Genomic DNA, 19,172 nt, shown 5'->3' with positions numbered 1-19,172 from the left:
GATTGTAAAAACAATTAGCCTTGGGACATTAGAACATTATCATCCTACTGAAGCCCGAGTAATGGCATGTACGACAGTTTATGTAAATAATTAAATTCCAATGTTGCACAGATCGTTTTAAAATGTTTGATATCAGAACCATTGTGAGACATTATTTCATTTATAATTTTATTACATTGATTTATCTATTAATTTTGTACATATGAGAATGTGTCTGGGTATGTGTATACCCTGGTACATGTGTGGAGATTCAACAGCAATTTTTCGCAGGTGTCCTCTCTCCTTTCATAATCTGTATCCTGGGGATCAAACTCAGGCTGTCTGGCTTGGCTGCAATCACCTTTACCTATTGAGCCATTTTGCCAGCCAACGTAATTTTATGAGTTCCTAACAGTACTACAGTTAGGAATGGCCGTCCTTCCTGGGTCAAGTGCTTGCCTCAAAAGCATGAAGGCCTGAGTTCAGATCCCTGAGACTCATGTAGAAAGTTGATGTATCTGTAATTCCAGCAGTTCGAAGGCGGAGACAGGACTCCTTACAGCTCATGCAGAGCTTGGTTCCGTTGGTGAGCGCCAGGTTCAGCCACAGACAGTTGAGGTGGGAGATGTGACTCTTCTGGCAAAGATGCTTGCCACAAGCCTGACAAGCTGGGTATCTGCTGAACCTGCATGGCGGACGGAGAGAACGGACTCTTCTTGCAAGCTGTCCTCTGAGCTCCACAAGGGACCCACTACAGTTGCACTTCTGTTGTGGATAGCCCTGAGGCTAATTATAGTTGATGTTAATTCCGTTCTACTGTGAGTGGCTTCGAACAAGGAATGAGTCAGCAACACACACATATTGCACACACAATAATAATAATTGATGTTAATGATTATTATTATTATTTTAAAATAAGATACAAATTTAAAAAGCATCAAGTCCATAAAAACATAAAGGCTCCTGTATCATGTTAGCAGTGTTTTGTCTCTAAGCAAACGGCTTCTGGCCTCAGATCTCAAATAGAAATAGTGATACCTTGTGTGAAGATACGATTGTGATGATTCTGAAAGTATACAGTTCAGGAAAATTGATATACAGAGTGACTGTCGTTTCAGGTCTTTCAGTTTGAAATCATTGGCTGTCTAACTTCCAGAGCCCTCAGTGACAACTTCTTGTATGTGTGGTGTCCATGTGTTTATGCATGAGGGTGTGGAAGGCCTAGTTCCACATTAGGTATCTTCCTTTATCTTGCTCTCATCTTAGGTTTTTGAGACAGGACTTCTCCCTGACCGCTGAGGTCACCAATTAGGCAAAGCCAGCTAGCTAGAGAGCTCTGGGTAGCCTCCTTCCTGTGTCTACTTCTCAAGTATGGATGAGCATGTCATGGTGTCTGCATTAAAAAATATTTTTGAACATTTTATTATTTTTGTGTTTGTGGGTGTTTTGTTTGCATGTTTGTCTGTGCAACACATGACATGCATGCAGTGTCTGGGGAGGCCAGAAGAGGATCCCTTTGGAGTTACAGATAATTGTGGGCTGCCATCCTGATGCTGGAAATTAAACTCTGCTCCTTTGGAAGAACACATTTCATGTTGACATGGTGTTCAGGATTAAACTCAGGTCCTCATGCTTGCAGATGCCTCCAGAGCTCAACTTCTTAAACTGTGGCTCAAGATCTCATATAGGATTACATACATGAACAGAAAGGTCATGAAAATCTAGCAGGAAAAGCTTTGTGAACGTACAACCAAGAATTAATTCAAAATCAAACACATAATGAAGCCAATGCATTTCTGGCAAGAACCCTCCTGGGTTATATGAACCAACTTCACTGTCTTGGATCTTGGCCTTTTAAATTTGATTGTTTTTGTTTTAAAATTATGTGTATATGCATGTGTCTGTTTGAGGGTATGTGCATGTGACTGTAATGCCCTCAGAGGTCCCAAAGGAGGGGTTGGGATCCTTTGAATCTGAAGTATAAGTGACTGTGAGCCACTTGATGTGGGTGTTGGGAACTGGACTCCGGTCCTCTGGAAGAACAATATCTTAAAAACGCTGAACCTTTGCTCCAAATCCATGTCCATTCTTCACACATGACATGTGTATTCTGTACCGTGCATGCCATCATGCCATGCCATGCCATGCCTGAAACGTCTCTGCTCAGATTTAAGACGGCTACATTGTATGACTTGTAGGGCTTCTACTGTACAGTATCCTACTTTTATAGAAATATGATTTAACTACAGAAAACAAAGGCATTCTGTTCCTACTGACATTCCTGTGTGTATATCTCTGTATAGATGGCTTTAGAATGTTTGTTTTAAACTTTTGGTTTTTTTTCAAGACAGGGTTTCTCTGTGTAGTCCTGGCTGTTCTGGAACTTGCTCTGTAGAGCAGGCTGGTGTCAAACTCAGAGATCTGGCTGCCTCTCTCCCTTTCTAGTACTGAGACTAAAGGTATGTGCCACTACTGTATACCTTAAATTTTTAAAATTAATTTCTATGTGTGTGTGCCATCACGATCAAATAATGGGCACTGTTAAGCAACTGTTAAGCTGTCTCTATATCCCCAGGAATTAATTTTACATAAATATAAACAAGCAGACCAGCAAAATGACTTAGGTTAAGCCATGTCGCCTCAAACCTAATGACCTGAGTTCAATTCCTGGAATCTACATGGTGAAGGAAGAGAACCGATCCCTGCAAGCTGTCCTCTGACCTCCATATGTGCAGGCGGTACACTAGCTACTCCACACCCCATTAAATAAATAAAATGAAAAAAAATGAAGCTTTGGGGTCCAGCATTAAGAGCACTTGGGGCTCTTGCAGAGGGACCATGTTCAGGTCCCAGCATTTATGTTTGGTGACTCACAGCCACTTGTAACTTCAGTTCTAGAGTATCTACCACCCTCTTCTGGCCTCTGTGGGTACCTGCAAATGGGAATATTTATATACCCACTCATAAATAGAAGTGAAAAATAAACCTTAAAAAATAAATAAGCACATAATTTCCTTAGTACACAAGTTTGCTTTATTTAGTAAAGGGTAAATTTTATATGTATCCCAAAATTGTTTAAGAAGTATATTTTACTATTATCAGTAAATATTGTTGTGTATACCTATGTATATACTAAAGCCAGAGTTACAACAATTTCTTGGGAAAAGGAGTCAAGTGGGAAACTCGAGAGTAGTCCTGTGGTAGAGCTTCATGACCCAGCCGCTCTCATCACTACTGGGGCTGGAAGAGACCGGATGAGTTTCGGAGCTGAGGGCAGAGGGCCAAAGCCAGGGCTTTTCATGCCACTCGGAAACAGATCTCGGCCATGGTGTCCTACTGCATTAGGCAAGCAAGATGCAAAGAAATCCTGGGGTGGAAAGAAATCTGGTCCAGGTTCGTGCCCCCTGGGGGTGGATAGTGTGGCACTCCATGCCTGCCGCTGCTAGGCATGCTCAATCCCACCTCTGAGCTTCTCCAACCCCTGCGCGCCCACTCGTCCAAGGGCCTGATGAATATCAGCCAAGCCAGCCCAAGCTGCTCTCCACTCTCAACTTGAACAACCATTTACTCTAGGTTTTCTGGTCCTCTATTAGTGAAATTCAAACTACAGATAAAACTAGCTCGTTTCTTATAGTGATGACCCCACCCCGACCCCATTCTTAAGGAAGTCACAGCATTATTGCACCCAAGGCCAAACAGGCCTTTTCTCTGGGCGAGGGTCCCAGCACCACTCCACCCTTCCGCAGGGTCCCTTTATCAATCAAGCACGTGTTCGAGTCTTGGGAGGCTAAGAAGGGAACTGGCCCAGGTCTTTACGTTGTTGCTATACACACAGGACTACTTTAGGGTGCTCACCCACCTGCTCTGGCCAGGCCTGCAGATCCCAAAGTGGCATTATTAAGGAAGACTTTGCGTCCTGGGAGCTAGGTGGTCTCTAAGCAACTGAAACAAGCCCCGCCTCCTGTCCTCTTAAAGGGGCCGCGGGTACCAGTACAAAGCTGTAATGCATCCAAGAAGGGAGGAACTGGCTAGGCAAGGGAGCAGGATGTACTTGACCTGGATTTTCCCGATCTAACTGCAAACCATGTGACCTCCCTCAGCAGGTTTCTTCACCATAAAATAGAATAACATAAGCTTTTGTTTTCCACCAAACAGTGGCTTGAAGCCATAGTCTATCAGCGGTAAGTTGCAGGCCTGGCTTACTTGGAGGGTTCAGGAAGAGTCAGTATACTTGTCCTCTACTTTGAAGAACTAATGTGACGGACAGTGCCCTTCAGACTGCACAGGTCAATCTCCCCATTACTGGGCTCCTTAATCCCATCTCAAGAGTCCCCTTTGTCACATATAAGGTAACAGTCACAGCTTCTGGTGATGAGAAGCAGACTCTTTTGAGGGGGCATTACTGTACCACCCCAACTTGCAGTGCTCCTGTGAATGTTCTGAGACCCTGTGGTTGGAGCTGGACTAGCAGTGTGTGTCTTGAGACAGAATTTTGGTATGTAACCCTCTCTGGCCTGGGACTATGGAGCAGCCCAGGATGGCCTCAGCCTGCCTCTGCTGTGCTTGAACTTGCAGGTCTGTGCCACTCTACCCAGCAGTAGCATGGACTTTGACATTAACAAATGCAGGTAGCTAAGCCTTTACAACCTCGGCACACATGAACCATGGCACCTCCTCTTCTCCAGGAGGCCCACAGCACAGAGGAAGCTGGAGGGGCAACTGCCCATGCCAGTCACCACTCTTCCTAACTGCCGCCTGGACTTCACAGGAGGCATTGTAATTTCTATCTCTCACACAGTTCCAATGGACAAGACTCCACAGAAACAGAACAAAAAACCCATAGTTCACACCCCAAGGAAATCAAATTACAGCACTGAGCTACGGCACAGACTATCTTCTACTCCCTGCCTCGGCCCAGCCCTTGCCTGGAATGGAACTTTCCACTCTAGCTGCACTGAGGAACAGTTAAAAAATAGTGACCCCAAGCTAGGTGTGGTGGCTCGTGACTTTAATCCTAGAATTCAGGAGGCAGAGGCAGGGGAATATGAGTTCAAGCTGGGGTGCTCTAAATAGCAAGTTCCAGATCAGCCAGGGCTGGAAGCCCGTCTCATCCCTTTCTACCCACTCCAAAGGCATCCCAATCCTAGTCAGCAATTTCTTTCCAACCAGGTAAAGAAGTCCTTTGTTCTTAAATTTCATGAGTCGGGATTGAGAGCTGCTAATTAAAAAAGACCATATTTTTTTAATGTGGGCATATGTGACACACACCTGGGATCCCAGCTCTTGGGCCGTGGAGGCAAGCTCAGTTCTAGGCCAACCTTGGTGACAAAACGAGTCAAGAGAAGCCTGAGTTTCACAAAACGCTGCCTCAGACACTGGGGTGAGGGTGGGTGGGTGAGAAAACAAATAGAATTCAATCGCCATTGAGGGCTCAAAGTCAAAAGTTGCCACACACACACACACACACACACACACACACACACACACACACACACACAAAGTCAAATTGCAGAACAGTAACTGCAGACATGGTAAAAAGGCTTCAAAAATATCTTTTTTTTTTTTGTCCTTGAATTGAGTCTCATGAATGTGGCTCGGAGTGGTCTCAAAGTCCTGGGCTCACATGAGCCTCCCACCGGGATCTCCCAAGTAGCTGAGCTAGAGGAACACTCCATCATGCCTGCCTTAACACTGCTTTTAAATGGATCCAGTACATTAAAGCAGCATGCTAATTTTTGTACAACGATAATCAGATTACTTAAAACCTTCTCTTTGCAAACCGAACAATCTGTAATAAACTCTATGCTACAAGGGGTGTGTCAGTTCTGAGAGATGACATCCAGATTGGCAACGTGCCTCATGGTTGGCCTGCCGTGGGGGCAGTTCCAGGGGTGGTCCATCTCACCCATGTGGGTGATGAGCTTCTTCATCTCGCTCGCATTGAGCGCCGTTCCAATCATCACCTGAGGGTGAAACAAACGCGGAGAGTTTGGGCTTGGTTAGAGCATCCTTGGAAGCACGGGGTTCATTAAGACCAGACAAGACCGTAGCTCAAAACATTTCCTGAAGAGCCTTCGTCCAGAGGCCCCATCTTCTCACAGCTCAGCACCCAGGCCTTGCTGCCAAGCTCCCCACTTCCACAGCCTGGGCTTTGGTGGCACAGCATCGTCTCTCAACGGTCCCACATGACGTCACTTCTCTCCTCTTACCCTGGCAACCAGAGTGGTCCTGAGTACCACTCTCCACTCAGTAGGCAGGAAGGAATTTTATTATTTAAGCTTACTTTCTGGTGTGTATGTGCTTACACACTCCTGAACACAGGGGGCCAGAGGCGGACAGACTGATGTCTATCGCTGTTTACCCTGACTTTGGACAGGATTCTCTCATTGAGCCTGTAGCTCATTACTTTGGCTAACCTGGCTAGCTAGTGAGCCCCGTCTCCACTTCCCATAATTACACGCTTGTGGTGTGATTATACTTTTTTTTTTTTTTTTTTTTTTTAATTTTTTAAGACAGGGTTTCTCTGTAGCCCTGGCTGTCCTGGAACTCACTTTGTAGACCAGGCTGGCCTCGAACTCAGAAATCCGCCTGCCTCTGCCTCCCAAGTGCTGGGATTAAAGGCATGCGCCACCACGCCCGGCTACAACTCAGTATTTTATGTGAGTGCTTGGGATTTCAATTTCGGTCCATACCTGTACAGAAAGCACTTTACAAGCTGAGCTGCCATCCTGTGGTGTTTGAGTATGCCCTCCAGGTCTGGCAGCTCAGCAGTTAGTTCAGCACTCACTCTCACTGTAAGCCTAAGACTACAGGCTGTCTGCTGGGTGCTGCCTGCTCTCACATCCCAGGCAGAGGCTGCCCCTGGTTTGCATGGCTACTATTTTTTCTATCAGGAACATCTTTGCCCATGGAGGCTCTATCTCACCAAGGGAGTTCAGATGGCACTCCTTGTCCCCCACGTTTGTCTGTGGTCACATGTTGTTTGAACTTCTGTACTTACTATCATCTAAGGGGCCATTTGTTTGAGTCTGTTTCTCTCACCTTCCTAATTCTAGATTCCCACACTTGGAACAGGACAGGTGCCTTCAAAGGCTTAAGGAATTACTGGATAATACAGGGATGTGGCCATGTGACAGAGTTTCTACCATATTTGGATGCTGGATTAATAGTCAGTCATAACTACCATTTCCCATACAAATATGAGAGGCACAGGGCTCAGTACGAGTGACTGCAAGCAGCTCTTGTGGGATACTTGTGACTAAATGGCTCTACTTGCCTTTTGATGGTGGTGTCTCAGCCTGGAGCCTGGAGGAGATATTTCTCAATGCAGGCTGGCATTACTCATAAGGCCCATGACTGAAGCAGGTACACCCAAAGCTAACTGCTGGGCTCAAGAAAACCCTGAGATAAAACACTGCTTAGCATCTGCAGAGAATCAGCAGCAAACCTGACCTAGAAGTTAGAGAGAATGCAGACCTGGCTGTCATGCTATGCCAACAGACAATGCAGCTCTCTCTGTCTTATGACCATCATGAAGGAGCGAGCATAACAGTATCAGCCAAACCAAGAGCTGAATTGAGAACTCCTTTGGGCCCTCAGGCCCCAGGAGTGGAGCTTATTTTACTTACTGACTTCCGACAGGCTCTGGAAGCAAACATCTGTCTGACTCGTGAGGGCCGGCACATGACCCCAGGGCTGTCACTTAACATAAAGATCAGTTCATCTATATCTTGGGGTCCAAAGGTCCAGTTTTTACTAGTTGGTAAGGAAATCAATTTAGCCCTTTCAGTGACTGGAGCTACAAGAAAAAAAAAATGAAGAAAATCGATTATTGGAGAAAAGCATTTTCATCTGTGGTACATCTAGAGTAATGGCATGAACCCACACTTCTACGTCCCTAAAATACAGGACCCTACAGTGCTAAGTGTTAACTCACCATCCTCATCAATGACAAAGTCAAAGCCATTCTTTCTGAATATTTCCAGATTTTCTATCAGTACAGCTTCATTGACAGCAGTTAAGTTCAGAGTCTGGGGTCTGGAAAACAGGAGACTCAGACTATAATATAAACTATAAATCAGGGCAAACATCTACCTACAGAGTAGAAATGAAAGCAAAATAATACTACTATGTGGATTTATAAAATAACCCTTTTAAAGGCCTTTATGGACCAGACATGGTGCACAAATCTTCAATCCCAGCACCTGGGAGGCAGAGGTGGATCTCTGTGAGTTTGAGGTCAGCCTCGTCTACATAGTGAGACCCTGCCTGAAAAGGTCTGCACTGCTCTACACCAGGCCTAATACATTCAGTTACCCTCCACCAATAGGATTTTCTGGCTGCCCAGTGAACAACATCATTTCAGATGGCTAGAAGGTAGATACCTAAGGAACCTATTAGTGTGGAACCTCGGGCAGGTTGGTCAACATCTCTGCGCATGCGCAATTTTATCACTGTAAGCCAGCAATGGCAACAGTAACTACACCTGGTCTGTTATCGTGGATCAAATGAATGAATTGCCTCAACAGTTTCCCATTTAATAGGCACTCAATAAGGGGGCTGTGATTACCATGGTGTGAAAACATGCAAAGGTGTTGTACAGGTATCTATAGCAAGCCCACATGTACGTGTCTGTGCGCACAGCTGCTGGCATACATAACCTATTTCATCTGAGATGGTACCCTGGGAACTCTGAAGCCTGTGTGCACCCACGTGATGAGCCTCTGCGCCTGGAGCACCGTGTGCTGCTGCAGCATCTCAAAGTTGTACTTCTCATCCGCAGCATGCTGGTCCACCAGGAAGAGGTCCTCTTTCAGTTTGGTTACTATAAATCCCAGGTTAAACTGACCCAAGATCTCCATCTCTGCAAACATCGATTTACTGCAAAACATTAGTTACAAGATATCTTTGAATTACTTCTGATTGTAAAACAGAACAGGTTAATTAAAAAAAATAATAAAGTGCTACAAAAACATAAACTAGAAAAGCTAAGCCGGGCGTGGTGGCACACGCCTTTAATTCCAGCACTCATGAGGCAGAGGCAGGTGGATTTCTGAGTTTGAGGCCAGCCTGGTCTACAAGTGAGTTCCAGGACAGCCAGGGCTATACAGAGAAACCCTGTCTTGAAACACGCCCCCCCCCCAAAAAAAAGGTAATAATTTGTGCTTTCTAAACATAACCTCAGTTATCCACATAATCAGTGCTCAAGAGAGGGTCTCAGCGACTACTACCAATAATTTAGCGTAATTTGGCGTATGTGCTTCTATACCTTTGCTCATATATGAATTTACATTTTAAAAATGAAAAAAGAGGGTTGGCGAGATGGCTCAGCGGGTAAGAGCACCAACTGCTCTTCCGAAAGTCCTGAGTTCAAATCCCAGCAACCACATGGTGGCTCACAACCATCCACAACGAGATCTGACGCCTTCTTCTGGTGCATCTGAAGACAGCGATAGTGTACTTATAAAATCTTTGGGCCAGAGCGAGCAGGGCAGACCAGAGTGAGCAGAGGTCCTAAAAATTCAATTCTCAACAACCACATGAAGGCTTATAGTCATCCATACAGCTACAGTGTACTCATCATATACATAAAATAAATACATAAATCTTTAAAAAAAATGAAAAGAGAACTAGGCACCTTTATTCTGCTCGATTCTCATCATTTAATACATCAGATTCTTTTTTAGGTATATGCACATATAGACCTACAAATAGCTTTTTTTAAAGATGGTTCTTCCTAAGTTGTCTAGGCTTTTGAACTCCTCCTCCTTCAGCCTGCCAAGAGCTGATACTTTGTTCTTAGTGACTGTATTGGAATTCTGTACGCACACACCATAGTTCATCTAACAAATCTCCTGATGGATATTCAAGTATTTCTAATCTTGCAGTGTACACAAGCAGCAACCGACTGCAGGAGGAATGCTCATGTGGTCTAGCCACCAGCAAAGCACAGTGAAGACAATGATGTGGAGCCAACACTTGATACGAACAGGTGACTAGCAAGATGCCTTGCTTCCCAAGACGGCAAACTGGGGGACAAGTTTGTACCAGTTCAATGACCTGGGTTAACTGAATCTTTCTACGACAGACACAACTTGGAGCCAGGCATGGCAGTACACCTCTGTAATCTCAGCACTAAGGAGATTAAGGCAAGACAATCACAAATTCAAAGTTGGTTTGGGTTACCTGAGGAAACTCTGCTTCCAAAAAAAAAAAATCACACACACTCACACACACACACACATTCACACACACACGCACACGCTCACACAACAGAAAATTCACAGCGTCTATTTACAATCTCAGCAATTGGGAGGCAAAGGTAAGGTCAGGAATTCAAGGTCATCTTCAGGTCCACAGCAAGTTTCAGGATAGCCTGGGTTATATGAAACCCTGTCTCAAAAACAAAACTAAAACAAACAAACCCAGGACAACTAACATTATATATGTGAAAGCCAAGGAGAAGTTACTGACTAGAAACACGTTTGTCAAAATGATTAAAAAGCAAATGACCAATCTGTGGGGTCAAAATCAACCTCAAATTCAGTATCAGCATCAGATAAACAATGCGGGAGGGAGGGAGGGAAGAAGAGAGGGAACACTGTCGCGTCTATCAGGGAGCCTGTGATGTGGGGAAGCCCCTATGGAGGGTTCTTCCCACAGGAATCTCAAGCCGCTGGATGGATTCTGGTGCTAAGGGAGGGCCACACTGGAGTCCTATTCCAGAAAGGAAGAGACCATCCGCACAGTGCAAGAAATGAAGACACGCAAGATACCTAGAGCAGCCGACACTGAAGCTCTACAAACTGAGCCTTCACTCAGACAAAGTAACCAATCACAAGCCTTCACTCAGTCAAAGTAACCAATCACAAGCCTGGCCAGAAGACCGGTAAGAACACACAGTACCTAATCTCTTTTCTGAGTTCATCTTCTGCTGCTTGGTTTTCTCCAGGGCAAATCTTGGCCCTAAATTTTCTGTAACTCAGTTCATGTTTGTTCTGCGCCTTTAGGTGCTGTAACTGCTTCATTCGCTTAGCTAGAGAACTCAGAGAGAACTCGAGGAGCACGATTCTCTTATTCATTTTTATGGCTACATCGACCTCAGCTGCTGAGGTGCTCTGAGGACCAGGCAATCTTTGAGAAATGTTGACATTTGAGGGTCTTTCCTCTGTCTTGAAGCGCTTGGCATTTGTGGGTGACAGACGAGCTAGAGGTAGAGCTTTGCATTGATATCCATGGTCTTCTGGCTTCAAGGACTGTCCTGTACCTGGAGGACGGCAGTCCAAGTCACCACAGTTTATGGTTTCCTGAGAAGGTCTGTCTTCTGGGGAGCTCACGTTATAGTCACTGCTAAAGCTACTGGCCACTTCTGGGGTGCTGAACCCTTCCTCAGAGCCAGCTGAGGTGCTGCTGAGCCCTGAGTCTTTTTCTATTTTCTCTCTGTCCATACAGTCACCAGGGCTGTCCGTGGGACTCACCAATTTGTCCTGCGAGCCACGGAGGCCTCTGTAAGAGATGACGTCTGAAGGATAAGAGGATAACACGCCCCTTTTCTCACTTGGAAAACTCCGTGTCAGTTCAGCAGTCTCTGGACCCCTAGACTTGATCTCTTTAGTAGGATGAAGAGAAAAGGCCTCTCTCAGCCTGGAGATGGATGCTACCCTTTTCTCGTCTGCTGTGCTCTTCAGTGAAGGAGAGTTATCTTGCTTTCCTGGCACAGGCTTTTCTAGTTCTGCAGTATGCAGCTTTACTAAGTTACCTAGCAGAGAGGAACAGAAAAAAGTATCAGGGAGTGTGCTGAGCAGGAACAGGAGGGTTATCTTCACGTGAACAGGCAGTCCACAAAGCAAAGGGCAAACTGCAAATAAAATACAGCAACACTGGCCAGAACCCATCCTAAAGGGGATATAAATGAAGCCTTGACGTATGCACATCTGTGACCCAGCTCTGCTGCTCCATCACAGATGCCCACCCATGCTGAGCAGATGCCACACCCTATGATCCCTGCACTGAGAAGGCTCAGATAAGGAGGCAGAGAATTCCTGGCCAGCCTGTGTGGAACAGAGACTCTGTCTCAAAGAAACGAAACCAGGGCTGGAGAGATAACTCTGTAGTTAAGAGTGTTTTTCACTTTCCTAGAGGAGTTGAAAGTCAGTTCCCAGCACCTATGAGGGTAGCTCACAACCATCTATAACCCCAGCTCCAAACACCCTTCAAGAATCTCCGAGTATTGCACAAACATGACACACACACACAACGGGAACACACATTTTTTTAAATCTTAAAACAAAACAAAGCAGGAAATACTTATACTTCCTGGAAGATGTCTAATGGTGCTCATGACAGCTCTTTACATCCGCATACTGGAAGCAACCTGAATACCCCCACATACACACACACACACACACACACACACACACACAAAGATTGTGATATTTGACTTGAGTGGACTACTGTATAGCCATGAGAAAGAATGGCCGCATATGACTTTATGGGTTCTATAAAATAATCACAAGACAGGGCAAACTGAATGACTCCAACCTATCAGTCTCAGTTTGCTTCTGTCTTTCTCTCTCCTTACAGAGCTATAGCTTGGATAGAACTATGCAGCCTGGGCTTGGCCTCAACTGTAGATCTTCCTGCCTCAGTCTTACAAACGCTGGGATTACAGGCATGTGTCACCACACCTGGCCTTCATAAACCTTTAAAAAAATGTCTGTGATTGTGTGTGTGCACATGTGTAAGACACACATGCTGAATGTGAACATCAGGAGAACCTCAAGGGACAACTGGATGACAATCCTTGCCTTTCACCCTAAAACTTTTTTTTTTTTTTTTTTAAAGGCAGGGCTTCACTATGTCTCCGATGGCCTGGAACTCACTCTGTAGACCAGGCTGGCTTTGAACCCACAGAGATCCACTTGCCTCTGTTTCCTGAGTGCTGGGAATAAAGTTGTGCACCACCATGTATAGCCTCTAATTAAAAATACCTTGTACAATGATGCTTCCTCTTGACTAAGATTCTACTTAATGTCAAAAATCACTGTGAAAGGAAAAAAAAAAAAAAGGAAGTGTCACAGCAGCTAAAACTTTTAGTTAGAAGGCTCCATCACTTTTAGAAGGTCCATCACTGCGCTGGAGAGATGGCTCAGTGGTTAGGAGCACTGACTGCTCTTCCAGAGGTCCTGAGTTCAATGCCCAGCACCCACATGGTGACTCACAACCATCTGTAGCGGGATCTGATGCCCTCTTCTGGTGTGTCTGAAGACAGCTACAGTGTACTCACATACATAAGATAAGTAAATAAATACTTAAAAAAAAAAGGTGTATGGCTGTATTTTTCTTACCTTCAACATCTAGCAGTGGCTGCTGGTTGACATTAAGCTTGTTTGCATCACTGTCAAACATTCCTATCAAGGAGGTCTTTAAAACGGCCAGCAATAGCTTCTCTTCTTGTAGTAGAATTTGCCTTTTATCTGGAGTTACATTAATATCCACACATTCTAAGGCAAGAATAAAAACCACACTTGAGCTCACCTTTAACAATATGACCTTAGCCATCTACTATTTCATTCATTTGTACTAGTAATTAAAACCAGCCAACATTAAAATTAATAATGGTGTCCAGTCTAGTATTGATAAATTACAAATTTGGGGGGAATATATGCAATGTATGAGTTTGTGTGTATGTGAGTGTATGTATGGAGGTCAGAAGTTGACATCACGTCTTCCTTAATTTCTTCTCTACTTTATTATCAAGATAGGGAGTCTAACTGAATTTGGAGCTCACCAATTGGGCTAGCCTGGTTGGGTGACTAGCTTAGGGCTACAGGCATGTGCTGCTGTACCCAGCTTTTTACATGTGAGCTGGGGATCTGAACTGTGGTCCTCATACTTGCCCACTAAGCACTTTACCTACTGAGCCGTCCCATCAGTCCATAAAGATACCTCTTTAAATAAATGAGGAAAAAAATAATCTTATGTTTATTTTAAAAAGCTGACTACTATATCATCTCTATCTTTTGTAGACAGCATCTCGTGTCTCATGTGCAGATCCTGAACCTGCTATGTAGCTTGGGATTATCGGACAGCTATCCCGGAGTATGAAGTACAAAAACAGAAATGAGAGACGGCCTCAAGCTGAAGAGATGGCTTAGAGGTGAAGAGCACAAACTAGTCTTCCAGACTCTGATTCCCAGAGCCCACATCAGATGGCTCACAACCACATGTAACCCCAGCTCTATCAGGCCTCCGTGGGTGCCCGCATCGAGTGTGTGCTCATGTTCACACACATGCACATGTATACAGATGCTCATGTGGACAGAGTTAGTTGGAGTTGCCTGATGTCAGTGCTGGGGCCACACCAGTGCCCCGAGCCAGTTCTCCGGGCCCCCAAGTTATGCTTGCTTGGTTGTGTTTTAAAAAGTAATTTTTAATGACACTGAAAATAAAGTGTTCACATCTAACAATAAAGATAAATAATTATTTTCTTCCACAAGTGTTAATGTGAATGAGTGCTTGTTTGCACATGTGTGAGGGCATGGCTATTCAAGAAAGGCAGATACATATATCAAAATGTCTAGAAAATGTGAGTAAGTCAGAATTTGACAATCAAAAAGAAAAAGATACATATGAAATTAATTCTTTTCAAAATCAAGGAGAACCTGTAAGTATTCTTACTCCCTCTGTTCACATTTAAAGTTACATTTCCTAACAGTACAATGAACAGTGTTTCAAATAGAACGCAGTATGGTCAGTATAAAATGTAAAACTACATGATTATCAGTAATTGTCTATTGTTAATAGTAGAGCTTTATAATTTCATTTTATTCTTTTAAGAATAAGCCAAAACTCTTATCAAAACCTTAATGGAACTGACCTGAGTCAACGGAAACGTTAAGGACGACAAATGGGTACTGATGCCGGTTATACATGTGATAAACCTCATTGACAAGCTTAGAGACCTGTGTAAGAAACAAAGCTGAGAAAAGAAATGCTCTGTCCACGCCCTGTCCTATCAACACACTATCCTAACCCATCTCCAGAGGGATCTCTTCTGCTACGCCTTACTAAACTTACACGGCTTGAAAGCATTTCTTTCCACACAGTTTCATGTAGCCTGCCTCAGGATGGATGACCTTGGACTTCTGATCCTCCTGCCTCCACCTAGAGTGCTAGGATTATGGGCATACATCATCACCTTCAGTGCTACAGATGGAACCCGGGCTCTGTGCTTTGTGCATACTAGACAAGGGACTCTAGCACCTGGGCCATTCCTAGCTCCTAATACAGTTTTATTAGTGTTCGACTGGTATGCAATGAACAGCATAGACTTCAGTATAGAATCTAGCTAGGCTTCAACATACAGGCCTGCAATCCCAGGTACTCAAGAGGCTGAGGCAGGAAGATGGAAAGTTCAAGGTCAGCTTGAGCTACAGTGAATTTAATATCAACCAGGGTAACTTAGTGAGACCTAGTCTTATGGGGAGAAAGGGGTGAAAGGGGGTATAATTCAATGATACATTTGCCTAGAATGTGGGAGATGCTGGGTTCAATATTTAGCACTGAGAAAACAACAAAAACCTCTACAATTTGATGTCTTAATACACATTTAATTACAAACATATATACACATACATATACTTGTGAAAGTGTTCTATAATCAAAATAACAAATATACACACTATTTAAAAAGTTTTCTAGCCAGGCAGTGGTGGCGCATGCCTTTAATCCCAGCACTTGGGAGGCAGAAGCAGATGGATTTCTGAGTCTACAGAGTGAGTTTCAGGATAGCCAGGGCTATACAGAGAAACCCTGTCTCGAAAAACCAAAAAAAAAAAAAAAAAAAAAAGAAAAAGAAAGTTTTCAACTCATATTCTTCAAAGGGATTTGTTTGTTTCAGGGGCTTGCTGTGTAGCCCAGGCTATGCTTAAACTCTCAAACTTCTTACTTCAGCCTTCCCAGTAAAATTCCGTCAAGAACAAACACACCTCACTAAAGGGCTCAAGAAGTAAAGTGACTAGATAAATAGACTCCTAAAACTGAATCTTTCCAATCCAAAGATACTACTCAAGAAATTTCCATCAGGTATGGTGGTGGACACTTACAATCCCAGGACTTTAGAGGCTGAGGTAGGCAGACTAAGAGGTAGGTAAGTAGGTGGATGGGTGGATGGACAGATAGAATGTAGGTGTAGTACAATGTTTGTAACACATGTTCAAATGTACTTAGGTCCACAGTTATATGATATTACAATGCAACTATTAGAGATAAATCACACTAATTTTAAAATGTAGAAACTGGGTCACACTCAGAATGCAGTAGAATTTTTAAGTCTCAAAATCACCAAGGTCACTGTTGCTGAGAATGTAGAAGTCAGAGCGAGTCATTAAAGCCTCATGAGGACAACGGATAACTGGTTCTGTCTAAGGCAAAGCTAAATCTGGGCCCTCATTTTCCTGTAAAATTGACAAAGGGAAGGCAAAAAAACAAACGAATGCATGTGGTCAGTCTGTAATAAAAAGTTTAGATAATGATTTGGAATGTTTGCTTTCTCCTAGTAGTGGTCATTTCTATGATAATAAATATATTAATAAGTACTTTTATATACACATAAGACAAGCTAAACTTTATGTGTACAATTTAAAAATGTATTATTCATTTTCATGTGTGTAGATGTTCTGCCTACATGTATGTATGCCTATGTATCATGTATGTGCCTAGTGTCTGAAGAGACTAGAAGAAGGTATCAGATCCTCTGAGACTGGAGTTAAAGGTAGTTTTGAGCCCCCCATGTGGGTGCCAGGAATTGAACACTGGCTGTTTTTAACTATCTCTCTAGTCCCCAAATAAGATAATTTTCTAAAAAGGTTTATTTATCTATTTATTCATTATGTATACAATATTCTGGCTGTATGTATGCCTGCACATCAGAAGAGGGCACCTCATTATAAATGGTTGTGAGCCACCATGTGGTTGCTCGGAATTGAACCCAGGACCCCTGGAAGAGGAGACAGTGCTGTCAAGCCCTGGGCCATCTCTCCAAGCCCCAAGTAAGATAATTTTAAAGCATGTTTCTGTGTCAGTTCCAAGTTCCAGGCACACTGCCTGTATCAGACAGTCATGCAGTCATGCAGAGAGAGCTCGGTTAGTAGGGTGTCTGCCTTGCACGCATGAAGCCCTGGGTTTAATTACTAGTACCATATAAACCAGGCCTCACCGTCCAAACCTGTAGTCCCAGCTCTCAGAAGGCGGAAGTAGAGGAGGATCAGATGTTCAAGGGAAGTCCTGGCTACATAGTGAAGTCTGAGGCCAAACAGGGCTGCATGAGCCTGTCTCAAACTGAGCAAGCAAACAGACAATGAAAAATACCTTTGCTGGGTCACAGGGCCTCTGATTGATGAAGAAAAACTGCCTGTCTGTTGCACTCCTCCCGGCGCCGTGCGTGCACTGTGAAATGAAGCCCGAAACGCTGTCAAAGAAAAACAGGAAGGACAGTTACGGCATGAAAGCGGGAATAACAACACATGACATGTTTTCCCCTTTGGGGCAGAGTCTCCCAGTGCAGTTCATGATCTCATGATTGTACTGCCTCAGCCTCCCGAGTGCTAGGATTACAAGTGTGTGCCATGGTATCCAGCTTAGCATAGGGCACATTCTTAAAAATCAAGTCAGAATAGAACAGCTGGTGACCCACTCATCAGGGCAAATCCCACATGAACAGAATCAGTCACATATCCTTACCCTGTTTAAAAAGAAAGGAGGCTAACTCGTCGGTAACATGCTTGTTGTGTAAACACTTGAGCCTGATTAGTCTCCAGAATCCAGGTTAAAACAATTCAGGCATGGTGGTACACACTTGCAACTCCAGTGCTGAGGAGGTGGAGGCAGACATATTTCTAGGTCTTACTGGCCAGCCAGTCTAGCACACTTGATGAAATCCAGGCCGCTGAGATCCCATTTCAGAAAATAAGGTGAGGGCGCTGGAAAGATGGCTCAGTGGTTAAGAGCACTAGCTGCTCTTCCAGAGGTTCTGAGTTCAGTTCTCAGCAGCCACACGGTGGCTCACAACCATCTGTAGTGGGATCTGATGCCCTCTTCTGCCATGAAGTCATACATGCAAATAGAGCACTCATGTTTCTAAAATACATAAATAAATAAATCTTTAAGAAAAAACTGGGTGGCCGGGCAGTGGTGGCGCATGCCTTTAATCCCAGCACTTGGGAGGCAGAGGCAGGAAGATTTCTGAGTTCAAGGCCAGCTTGGTCTACAAAGTGAGTTCCAGGGCAGCCAGGGCTACACAGAGAAACCTGTCTCAAAAAACCAAAAATAAATAAATAAAATAAAATAAAGAAAAGAAAAAGAAAAAACAGGGTGAAAAGTATCTGAACAATGACATTAGAAATTGGATCTTTGGTCTCCACACACGTATGCAAACAAAATCTGCTTACTCAGCCTTCTTTGTATAATTTTCACACACAAAGAGTAAAAAGAACTCATTTTCTATATGTATAAAATTAAAACTATAACTAATATTTTCATTTGCAAACATTAACTTATATGAAGGTATGTGAGGCGTTGTAGAATGTCTTGCTCTGCATGAGCCCAGCCCAGGACTGTGGGCAAAGGTAAAACACCTTCCCACACAGGCGTGTCCATCTGAGGTGCCTAGTTCTTGTCAACAAACCAGAGTCACATGAAAAGAGGGACTGTCAGGTGAGAAACTGTCCATCAGAATGGCCCATTGGCACATCTGTGGGGCAGTTTCTTGACTGATGACTGATGTGGGAGGGCCCAGCCCACTGCGGGTGGTGCTGCCCTGGGCAGGTGGGCCTGGGTGGATAAGCAAACTGACCAATCCACAGGAATCGAGGCAGTAAGCAGTGTTCCTCTGTGGTCTCCACTTTACTTCCTGCCTTGACTTCCCTGGATAACTTTAGCTGTGAGGAGAAATAAGCCCTTTTCTCCCCCAGCTGCTTTTGGTCAGGTGTTTAACATAGCAATAGAGAGCAGACTACAACACCATCTTTGCAATTTTATGATAAGCCAAAACACAAGTGTAGAAATAACCAATACAGACCTTCACTGGGAAAATAAAGTAGACTAACAGAAAACCCTCTTAAACGTACCAGTCACTCAGCCTACTGTCTGAATTAAGCCATAATATTTACTATTCATTCTTTCTTAGCTGTACA

At 44.0% G+C, this 19,172-nt stretch overlaps 1 protein-coding gene across 17 annotated transcripts in view; it reads right to left on the bottom strand.

Moving 5' to 3' along the window:
* Window positions 1–19,172, bottom strand: part of Pms2 (PMS1 homolog2, mismatch repair system component) — a 62,845-nt gene that overhangs the window by 35,788 nt on the left and 7,885 nt on the right. For 4 of the 17 annotated variants that reach the window (XR_003955592.1, XR_003955595.1, XM_030254201.1 and 1 more), the window contains exons 8-14: window positions 17,350–17,449; window positions 14,858–14,942; window positions 13,326–13,481; window positions 10,885–11,737; window positions 8,661–8,859; window positions 7,916–8,016; window positions 7,608–7,777 (exon numbers count right to left, since the gene is read on the bottom strand). Coding sequence is in view for 4 of the 17 variants with exons in the window: in XM_006504812.2 (XP_006504875.1) it covers window positions 5,799–5,942; window positions 7,608–7,777; window positions 7,916–8,016; window positions 8,692–8,859; window positions 10,885–11,737; window positions 13,326–13,481; window positions 14,858–14,942; window positions 17,350–17,449 (1,777 nt within the window). In the remaining 13 variants the exon portion in view is untranslated. Of the gene's footprint in view, window positions 1–3,838; window positions 5,943–7,607; window positions 7,778–7,915; window positions 8,017–8,660; window positions 8,860–10,884; window positions 11,738–13,325; window positions 13,482–14,857; window positions 14,943–17,349; window positions 17,450–19,172 lie in introns of those variants that run through there. The other 13 variants (XR_003955596.1, XM_030254204.1, XM_017320712.2 and 10 more) reach the window with 8 other exon arrangements.

This window comes from Mus musculus, chromosome 5, assembly GCF_000001635.26.
Source record: "Mus musculus strain C57BL/6J chromosome 5, GRCm38.p6 C57BL/6J".
In the NCBI taxonomy this organism is placed as follows: Eukaryota; Metazoa; Chordata; class Mammalia; order Rodentia; family Muridae; genus Mus; species Mus musculus.
The sequence above is the reverse complement of the archived record's forward strand: the minus strand, read 5'-3'. Positions and strand labels throughout refer to the sequence as shown.